At 37.9% G+C, this 11,672-nt stretch overlaps 1 protein-coding gene across 1 annotated transcript; it reads left to right on the forward strand.

Moving 5' to 3' along the window:
* The first annotated feature begins 717 nt into the window (after positions 1-717).
* On the forward strand, positions 718-2,519 carry LOC140943160 (QRFP-like peptide receptor). The gene has a single exon (XM_073392219.1). The coding sequence runs from the start codon at positions 961-963 to the stop codon at positions 2,026-2,028; it is 1,068 nt and encodes a 355-aa protein (XP_073248320.1). The 5' UTR covers positions 718-960; the 3' UTR covers positions 2,029-2,519.
* Positions 2,520-11,672: the final 9,153 nt, after the last annotated feature.

Consider the following 11,672-nt stretch of genomic DNA (forward strand, 5'->3'; position numbering starts at 1 on the left):
ATTAAACCTGCTATGCGTCGTGATCATAATTGCAGTACAGAGAGCTGCATTAACATGTGTACCTTGCTTGGTTTCTTTAGATCTTCTTATTTATTACTCTTCCCTTATAATATTCTTTATGAGTCTTGTGAGCCATCGGGGTCGTAATTGCTTTTATGTGACTTTAGGGGCTAATAAAAACATATCAATTATGAAAGATCAAATATTCAGTTTTCACTTTTGCATTGAGTCTCTTTGGTCCTTTGGTCTTAGTACACTTAAGCTCACTTAAGCGTATGAGGGAACGTATAAAATGCCATTTATACTAAAACAAGATGATTTGTCTGAATAAATACCTTATAAATAACACTGAAAATGCAGCAAATTGGAATTGGAGGATTGACTGTACCTCAACATTTACTTGCGCTGCTTTGCCGCGTATTGTTCAAGGATGCATAAAGGTATTAGCATGAGGAAAGCCAGGTGATTATAAGGTTTACAAATAATGCGAAGAGAGCAAACATTTTTGTTGGAAAGTTCGATTTGTCACCTTTGCTTTAAATAAATCACTAATAGAATGATAAGAAACTTTTACTGATAGGAAAAAATATTGTTTGTCTTTTATGCGCCTGGGAAAAAGCAGTTGACACTTTCAAATCATTCTTCTTGAAATTATTAAAATTGTATTTTCCCTTTATCTTGTTTTTCTGAATACTTGCTATTAATTTTTATTTACTTTATTCTTATTTCGGGGCGGCCTGACTTGAAAAAAATGCGCCGTTTGTTGGTCGCCCAAAAGGTCAAATAAAAGTAATGTCCAGCTGCTTGGTTTCTGCTTGACCTCGCCCATAAATTAAAATTTTCCAATAGAGTACTTTCATATTTTGATAAAAGATTGCTCATTATTTGTTGATGTATTTTAATTTTACAGCTAACATAACAGTTCAGTGATTCTCCACTGTAAATCGACCAAAGGTAACCATGTTGCTAAACACCTCTGACGTCACTGACCCTGGTCACTCGTCCTGTTCGATCGCTGTTTCTATATTTTTCTCAACAACCATGGCTCTTATCACCTTAGCAGCTTTTATTGGCAACATTCTCGTGATTGTCTCAGTTTACAAGACACCTTGCTTAAGGACAACTGCAAACTACTACTACGTCAATATGGCAGTTTCTGACTTTTTTTCAAGTCTTGCTACGTGGCCGTTGTACCTTGTAAACGAGATTGTAACAACCAAAGGTAGTCTTTTTCAAGGTCCTTGGGCAGATGTTGGATGTAAATTAGGAGTATTTGTAAGGCTGTCGTCTTCTTCTGTATCGATTCTGAGTATGGTGCTGATTGCTGTAGACAGGTTCATCGCCATCGTACTTCCCTTGAAATCCGTGCTCCTCACAGGCAAACTAAGAGCTGGATTGCTGCTTATAACTTGGGTAATATCGACATCGACTATTTCGCCCACTCTATATTATAACAAGGTTGAGACGGTCGGTGAAGAAACATACTGTAGATTTGCGTGGAATCCTTTTTCAATCATGATATTTTACATAACTACCATGACAATGATTAATGTTATACCTCTAATTACAATTACCATCCTGTATTCTCGTATTCTACGTGTTTTACAAAGTCCCAAGGAAGGACACCAAGCGGAAAGCACCCATTCAGCGGTAAAAAAACGTCAACAACACAAAAATATCATGAAGATATTCAGATCTATTGTCCTAGCGTATTTCACTTGTTTTTTTCTTTTTTGTGTTTACTTAATTTTGAAGATCACTTTCGCCCAACTTTTTGTCGAAGATAAGTGCAGGTGGATCTTAGGGTTTGCGTATTTCGTGTTGCCCTCGCTTAGCACTGCAGTCAATCCTGTAATTTTGTTCCTATACAGTCGAAATTATCGTCAAGCGTTGAAAAGCTTGATATATCCTCTTCCCCTTTTCCAATATTGGCATTGTTACAAAGGCAGAAACGCAAACATTACGACGGAAAAAGAAAATATACCCCTGGCAAGGCTGGCGAAATACAGGCAGAATGCACCTTGTTAGCAAGTGAAATGCTGTCACTACTGAAAACATTGAGATTGCACTTTGAATACGACACAAGAGGAAGAGAACGGCTCACTATCAAACACTTCTGTCTACAGCTGCGAATTAATCAAGAGAATTGGCAAACGAGAGGTCTGTCAAGCTACATTCAGATCTCAAGGTCTCTAATCGGACAAACGTTTCAACAACCTAGTGCACATGAATGCTATCTTTTAGATACATGTGTAATGTATATAGTTAGTTCATTCTGTTGGTCCATTGCTGCTGCTATCATGTGCAGTCATATGTTTGATAGGCCTTGACACTAAAGAGCCATCTTAGGGGATCCTTGGAAGGGGCGTAGCCAGGATATTGCCAGAGGTACGCACAATTTTCTAAATATATATTATTCAAGATTCAGTTTACCAATGAATGACATCGCTTCTCTGGAAACACACATTCGGTTGTAAAAAAAAAGTCTGATGTTTCAGAAAATATATACATACATTTAAAAGGAACGAGCAAAATTAAAAGATTTGAGAAAAAAGATTCGCTTTTTGATTTTCTTGATCTTGTTTTATATCACTTTAGTTCCACTTTTTTTACCTTCGACTTCTTCAGGTACGCACGTGCGTACCGTGCGTACAGGTAGCTACGCACCTGCTTGGGCAATCTTAATCCCATAATTGTCAGTGTAATGATATTTTGGACGTTCTACGATAATGACCCCCCCCCCCCCCCCCCCCCTCCACAAGATGTGCCAGTAAGGAAGTAATTTCTGTTTAAAGTATGTAAAAAAAGGAGGAAAATTTCCGAATATCAACTACTTGGTAACAGTGAGTATCTGGGCTGGGCAGTGGCAGTTTTCTTTGTGGACAACTGGGAATGTTCAATTAAATGGTGTAGCTTATCTGCCGGGTCTCAATTTGCTTGTTAAATAATGTGCAATTCTAAATCAAAGCTAATCGAACAATCAGCCAAAGTAAGGGTGGAAAAGTGATTTCAATTACATACTCTTTACGCACCCTTCCTTTTATCTCCAGTCCGCAGTCCACAGTTCGCAGTCCTGGTTTTTTTAAAAACAGGCCAGGTTATCAGCAAATAATGGCGGTCGAAGTGATGGAAGCAGTCGAAAAAACTTTTGCAGTTTTCTTTAACATTTGGCCTAACGGTGGAAAGCTGTGAGATGTGAGTGATTTTTGCCTTGCAAAGTATCAATATCTGACATTGTTTTGCGAGGTCTGCCCCACGAAACCGACATAAACATGAAACATTGCAAGATGAAGAAGGTAAGCTAATCGCGCGCCTCAGTATTTTGTACCAAAATGATGATACAGTTTAGGACAGTTAATCTGACCTTATCAGTTGCAAAATTGGCCGATCGTGTATTTCCCCTTTGTCTTAATCCTGCAGAAGACGCTCTTCGGCGGCTGTTTTTGAAGTATCGTTTTTAATCGCTGACGACATTTTGTCCGCAATTTCTGGTAATGAAAGCATCCAAAGTATTCAACGAAGCATTACTTTTATGTAAAACTACAACGTCTTTTGCACTAAGAATTTTTAGGCAAAAAATAAAATCCCATTAAACTACAATCCTCTTCTATCAAATCGCACATCAGGGCTGCCAATAGTCAACCAGACGTGCCTTGACTACCATTAATTTAACAGTTAATGACGTCTATAGATTTAATTTATTGGGTACAGTCTAAAGCAGTATTTCACTCAAGATGAAGAATTCACTCGGATTCTCAAGTTTCACCACACTGTTGTCGAGGCAATGAAGGATCCTGGAGCCATCGTAACCTCATTCTGTTTTGGTCTGAACAACAATCAAATGATAACCTTCTTTAGGCGCTATTATCATCTCATTCTTTCTGGAAGACACCCTAACAATAAGTAGCTCATTTTGGGGGTCCATATCCCGCACCGTGTTGCTGGCCAGCATCGTTAAGTTCCTGCATGCGGAGGCATACTGCAGTGTATTAGCATTGTCGAGGTCCGTTTTTATTGGTATTCCATCAGCATTAACCACTATAGTTCCTACCACTCCTTTGTGTGATTGTATACGCTTTAAACAGGCTTCAACACCAGCTGCAGACATGTTTCTGCTGAATAAGATTCAAAAGTTAATTACGGTAACATCGTAAAGGGAGTAAGGCTGGCACATTCGTGACAGTACTCGCCTCTCACCAAGGTGGCCTGAGTGTAAATTCCGGAGGTTACCCTCATATGTTAGCTTAGCTAAAAAATGTTAGGGTGATTTCGGGGCGATTTCTGAATCTGAATAGCATATCGTGCCGATACGAAAATCTATCTAGTATGGTATGAACAGAGCCTAAAACGTACATGACGACTGAATTTGCTCGTGGCGACCGGCCCCTGAATCTATGTGGAACTACGGTGTTACAAGCTAGTAAGAATATTGTTTGTGACTTGCTCTGCCTTTGATAAGCAATCGATTCTTGCAACGCTTACTAGGTTAAAAGACTGGATCAGAGGCTTCGTTTGATAACAAGTGTTGATGTAAACCAGGCTAAGGTCACGTCCACTCCAATCCTATTTTTCGTGTCAGCGAAAACTGACGCATCGAGCCTCACGAGCCTTAATTTTCACGGTGTCAAATTTCCATGCCGTCATTTAAATTGATGGATGATTTAAAAAAAAAAAAAAATTGGATTTGGGTTTCGGCTTCTTTTACGCTAAAGAAATCTGAAAAGGATGACGTATCTTTATAACACGCAATATGTTTGTTTTCTAAATTGTGATAAAAATTCATAATGAGGTGCAAGTATTCAATCTTCAGTCGTGGGTTTGATTACATCGCGCTCACGTCGATTGCTTTCCTGAGAAGTTTTGCTAGTTAATTCAGCCAAAATTTGGTTGCGGAACTTATTTTTGAAAGGGAATAAACAAGGATTTTATCAAACAAAAGCGTAAGACATAATTGTACTCACTTCATAGTATGGTGCCAAAGGCCTATTCAATTTCAATTCCACAATTACAGGAAAAGTTAAATATGCGAATAAATTAAGCCTGTTATTTTTATCAGGGTATATCCTGAATTTTAACTTAGTAAAAAAAAGGAAAAAAACTCAAAATCAATGTAAAAGTTCACCACGTATCTGCCTAGAAACTCGGAGAGTCTGAGATCATCTAAATTGTTAACAATTATATATATTGTTCTAAAAACTCAAGAGATATGTCTTTTGTGGAGTTGCCATGGATGAATGCGCTTATCCGACAAAAAAGTAAGGCAGTGTTTTTGACTGCAAGGCTAAGTTGACTATAATCCACCATTTTTAACAAATGCATGTTCACAGAATGATGATATTTAGAGCTTCAAAGATGAAACATTCACACGTGCATACCGCATATGCGATTACCGCAAACGTAAAATGTCCAGTGAGACCGGGCTTCACTACCTAAGAAAATTGAACCAATGCAAAAACTTTTCTTCCGACTCTCTTTCTTTTCTTGTGATTCGCGCTTGAGCTAACTACTTTTCCTTTTGGGTCCAAGTAGAAACGACTCGAATACAAGTGGCAAAAACCGTGAAACGCGGCGCGGGCACCTGATGCTTAGTGTTGTGTCTGCAAGTAAGGCACGGCTGAAAATTTATTTATTGACGATCACGCTATTGCATAAGGTTTGTAGTTGGTTTAGTCGTACAGGATGTCTTAATTACTGCAGATTACATAATACGCTACTCTCATATAGTAGAAAAATCTAACGAAGTCACCTTTGCTACCAAAGAAAAGTTGTGTTCGAAATGAAATCAAGAGCCGGTCATGAAATCCGGCCCCAAGGACCAATCAATAATCATGATTGTTGCTTACCTGTTGTGAATAACAAGCGCGATTTTCACTTTAATGCAAATTTGACACGTTAATGTCAAGTGCTTGCCAATCTGTTGTAGTTCCTTCAATCTTACCGTCTTTAGATAAAACTGATGTATAACTGTACTGAGTACTGTATATCGCAGTAATCAGTCACTTTACATAGTGTTGATGAATTAAACTCTGCTATTGTGACAATACAAAAGATTGTCTTAAGTAGGTCGCTATGGAAACCCTGACTACTAGACTGTTTCAACTTTACTACACAACAGACAGGAAACTAATAACTAGCGAGAAAACTGAGTAAGTGTCTGGTGTCGTCGTTACGTTGCTTTCCAAAAACATGAAATATTATACAGCGAGACTGTGGTATCTGACTCGAATGGTCTAAATGTACCGAAAAAAGTTAAGAGAATTAAGTAGTCTAAAAACAATTTGTAGGAATAAAATGAAGTATTTCTTGTGATTAAAACAAAAGAAATGTCTGTACTTGTCCTTACCTTTGCCGTGCATTTTCTTATATCTTGTATAACATATATATATTCGTATTTATTAGGCTACTTTGACTCTTTAGTTGGATAGTAAAATCAACTTTCAGATGTTTTACACTTGTATTTTTGATAGTCTATACTGCTAATTACCTGTTTATATACCAGTTGATTCTCTATTTTCAGCTGATCGATCTTTAGACAGAATAGACAGAGGGTATTATTATTATTATTATTATTATTATTAGTAGTATTAGTATTATTATTGTTGTTGTTTTTGTTATCTATGCTGTGTTTTATTTTTCTGCCACACCCCAGAGGTTCGCTACTCGGATGGATAGGTTGTATAAGTGTACATGTAGGTAAAGATACAACGCGACTTCAGACTTACGATATTACACGTGGATTGGCGTTAAAGATGAAAATGGTATTTGTACCGAAATATTCCATTTGTTTTTTCCCAAAATCCTCTGTATAGTGAGAGGCTTGTGAAGAGAGGGCCTTGAGACCAGGCCTCCTCAGTTGCGCCGCCATGGTGTTCATTAATTACTCCATCAGAATGTCGACTTGAACGCAAAAATTAAATTTCAGGTTGATATCACTGTTTAAGAAATTCTTCATGCGCTGATTTATAAATAAAATGCGAGAGCATCAGCACTTTGAAAGAAAAAACAAGGGCTTTTGAATGAGCCTATTTGTTCTTGCTCTTACTTAGCCCATTTGTTCGAGCTATTACTGCTGATAAGATCAATTATTCTTTCTTTAAACCATTCCATGTAGTACTGAAATTTCCTCCAAAAACTGATCTTCCCCAAAACATAGGACCTTTTAGCGAATAACAATGGCACGTTTGTGTTTGTGTTCATGTGTGTGACAGGGTATTTTTTCTGGTTAATTAATTTCGTGTTTCCTTGTCAATATATATTTTCAAAACTCTTTTTGTGTCGATTTAACTCATCTTCTGGTAGATACTTTGGTTTGTTTGTCGTTTTAGATAATGCCTGCAATAAATCAGATAAATTGTTACCAGGGCGACCAAATCGAATCACGAAATACACATGTTAGTGTTTATCTATCAACATGAACACAATTACGACATTTTAGCGGGAGACAAAACTCTCAAAAAAGACATAGGGTGTTTGCATTACTTCCCCCTAAGATTCTTTCAGTGAAACCATAAGTACTCATATCACAGTTAAACAGATTAGATTAGATTGCGTTTAGATTGCGTTAAGTGATCGAGTATACTTTACTGGGAAATTTAGCTTGATCATAACATTCAGAAGTGTTGGGGAAATAATCGCAAGGCAAAAAAATTTGTGATTAAACGTCATTTTGAATCAAAGATTTTCCAGGTATTTATATACAACACCTGCCTCGAATACAGCGGGGTATCGGTCAAGCTTTTAACATGCATTTGTATTTAACAAGTGAGTTAATTTTCCGTCCTGCATCATTACCAGGAGTGTTTGAATCCTCGATTAATTTGTAAGAAGCACGCCACAAATGAAATTTTGAGTTTAATTCAGTGTGCAAAACTGTAATCTCGTCGTAAGAAAGAGAAACGACATGAAAGTGGACACAGCTGCAAAATTTACAAGAAACTTTCGGCTCTCATGCTTGCCTTGTACTCTTTGGAAAGAGACACTCGAGTTAAGAAAGCTGCTATGAATATTGCCCATAAAAGAATGGCAAATAGGAGAAAATTTATGAATTTAACATCATGGATGATTGTTTTGGTAAGAAACATTAAGTTTTTAATCTCCCACTAACGCTTTACAATCAATTTGTTGTAATTGTGCTATTTAGGCCGTTTCATCAATCTTCTTTCATTTCTTTTCAGAACATTTTCTTATTTTATGCGTCAAGCACTTCAGGTACGAATTTTGTTATTGATTATGCCTTATATATTAGAGCAGATTGTAATCTGGTTTCGAAGAGCGATTGCCGGATAAGATCAATAAGACTTTATGGAAACGACATTTGTGCGCGGACTGTTCGCGGACAGTCGAATTTCCCTTTTCGCATATATATATATAGTCTAATGCTTCTTCTCTGTGGGATTTTTCTGCAAGCTGGAACTTTCTTATCTTTCAGAGTATTAATCAAGCGCTACAGGAATGTTTTATAAATTGCCATCACTTAACTGTCACAGTTTCATCCAAATACGCACAAAGGGAGGTTTAAAAACACTTTTGATTCCATACTTAACAGTAACATCAGAAACTCGGATAAAACGTGTTACAGTTTTATATTACGTAACAGCAGAGCAAACCATTCATTTTTGAAACGTGTGTACGCCAAAATGTCACAGTATTTATTTAAATGATTAATCTGGTTAATACAAAGTTGTCGCACTCGAAATGTTTACGATAAACTCACAGCACGAATCACATGTGTAAAGATCACCGTTGCCATGGTTACATAATGATTCGCGCCTTTTGCAGCAAAAAAATTGTTCAAAAGTGGAATAGTTGGGCATTTCATTGGTGTTAATATAATAAACAGAACTTTAAATGGCCGCACGAAGACACGAAATTTCTCTTCACGTGTTGGAATATTTCTCCACACTCGAAGATAAATTTGAACAAGCAAACTACGTACTGAATGACTTTGTTTTCTCTGCTATGTAGAAGACATAAGCGGTCTTTATAGCGCGGCTGAACATTACTGGAACTTTGATCAATCACAAGTGTCGCAGATTGCTGATCAGAGGACTGGGACGGGAGTTACCTCACACGGATCACCAGAACTGAAAGACTCTCCAACAAACAACGCCCTCTATTTATCAGGGACTTCTTCATTAGATCTTTTGGAGGTTACTGAATCTTCTTGCCTCTTCGATCCATCAAACTGCGTTACCGGTTTTTCAATTACTATGTTTATTAAATACCGACCAAGGGGATCCTACAGCGTCAACGGTACCCAAATGTTCTTTGGCAACAGGGAAGGGATACAGTTGAATCAAGGAATTTCCATCTACTACGACGAAACATCAAAGAATGTAAACGTTACAGTTTTTGGAAGCAGCAATTATTGTTACGGGACATTTGGTAAGTACAACTGTGTAGATAATGCTTAATATCAAACGACTAAGGCAGATACATAGCCTTGCTTTTCAAGGGGTGAAATATGGCAATTACCATGGATACGCTATATTATCTCATATACTTTTTCCTTTGCTTCACAGAATTAGTTAAGGGGTCCTGGACGCATCTCCACGTTAAGTGGCAAAACACTGGAGACTTGAATGTCTTCTTAGAAGGGGAAACTAATTCTATCGCCAGTGTAATCTGCGGGAACATAGTTACGCCTCTTTCTACAGCAAGAATATATAGCCTCGGAAAAGTGTTTTTTCCGATTGTTTACCTGGACAATTTAGCACTGTGGTTTACAAACAAATCTCCGTTCATTGAGCCTTGGAATCATATTATAGGTAAGGAGAACTGTGTTTCATCTACGACCGGACGGTATAAATGCATTTAGAGGAAGTAATATGTAGATTTAGCCAGGGTGGCCGGTAGCATTTCTCATTTTCTCACCGCCGCTACAAGATTGTCAAGTTGTTCTCTCCAAAAAAATTTATCCTTTGCTTTTATCTCTCGCTCTAGCTCTCCGTCGCTCTCAGTTTTCTCGTTGAGCTTCGCTGGCCTATCGCCTACTTTCTCTTTTTCTCTGTCTTTCTCTTTTTTATATTCCAAATTTGTGGACATGGCAATTAATCTAAGCCTAATACTTCAGACAACACGGATACAGAAACAATTTCCGCTTTCCTTTTTCGTCTTTATTGACTCTTTAGTTACCTCTGCTTCACAATACTCGGGTAGCTATGCGATTTCCCGCCAAAATAATCTCGAGTTGCATTTGGTTTGCTATACCTGTTGATTGAGTCATTTTACATTCGTATGCCTGTGGTGCGGACGGACTGTCGCTCGGTCGGGCGGTGTAACCTGTAAAGTAAGAAGTTGGAGATATTTTTAATCGTTTCTCTGTCGAAACATCTGTGAAATTGTTAGAAAGAGTTAATTGAAAAGTATTTTAAGAATTTATTTATTTATTTATATTTCTTTAATGTTTTAATCTAGCGTTTTTAAAGTTATTTTAGTTAATACAATTGTCTAATTATATATTCTCTACACGACCCCTCAAGCTACCAAGCTTTAAATGTCATCGTGTATAAATAAAAGTTTTGATCGATTTGATTTGATTATATGGTATCACTGATTAGTGCCGAGACACCGGTCCTTTCATTGGCCATGTTCTGAATGAGCACAGAACTGGTACGGCTTATGACCGCAAAGGCTCTACGGATCGTTTGAATGAACAGCAGACAGCCATCGTTTTGCGGACAGCAGTAAGTCATCAGTCAAAAGCACGATAAAAATTTTTCTGACTGAAGAAGGCATACCTGTTGCATCAAAGTCCTTTGGAATTCTGTAATAGTGAAGATTAGTTGCATTTCTGAAGATTCATTCCACTTTGAAACAGGCAGGAGTTGTAGTGCGCCATGTACGTTGACCTTTATTCGGTCCCTCCAAACGATCCCAAGAAGCTTTTTGGCCGCTTATTGTACCCAGTTTCCCACATGGTTACACCATGGCCAATTATCCTAGCGTTAGTTTTTGCTGGCTGCTTCATTACCATGGTAGTGTCGATTGAATGATAGTTTACCTCTTTGGCAGATTTTGGCGGCTCCACCACACTCTTATTAGAGATTACACTTTGGGATAAAGCTTGGCATGTAGATCTAAGTACTAACGAGTCACAGCAGTTTCAAGACTTAAGAAATGATTTTATCGTCCAGGTAAGTATAAGGGGAACGGAAGGAAAATGAATTTTACGAATCATTTGAAACAATGGCCTTAAAAGTTATCATACTGGAGAAATTTGGCGAGGGCGGAAACACAAAACTTGCGGAAGTAAAACAAAATGTATTTGGCAAGAAAAATTGGGTCGGTTCAGGAATATTAACCCCTAAGAGGACTTCATAGTCTTTCTCAGTGTCCAACCATGACAAAATCTACCAGGACTTGTCCCATCAAGTGACGTCAGGGTAAAAATGGGGGAACATCCTACTACGCTTTCGTCCTTCCCAGAATCCCCAACGATCTCATTGCTTTACCCAGTCTTTTAACACCTGAAATTAAAAATACTAAAAATAGAAAAGATGACGAGTTGGAGAGCACCTCCCAACTGGGCGGCCCCTCCCTAAAGTAGACCTACATGTTTCGTGTTAATCAGTATGGAGAAGAATAGCAGGGAAACCAAACTGATGGCTGTTATCAAGGCCACGTTATTTTGTTGTTGTTGTTGTTTTTTTTGCCTGATCGTTGACTCCATC

Source organism: Porites lutea, chromosome 7 (genome assembly GCF_958299795.1).
Source record: "Porites lutea chromosome 7, jaPorLute2.1, whole genome shotgun sequence".
NCBI lineage: Eukaryota > Metazoa > Cnidaria > Anthozoa > Scleractinia > Poritidae > Porites > Porites lutea.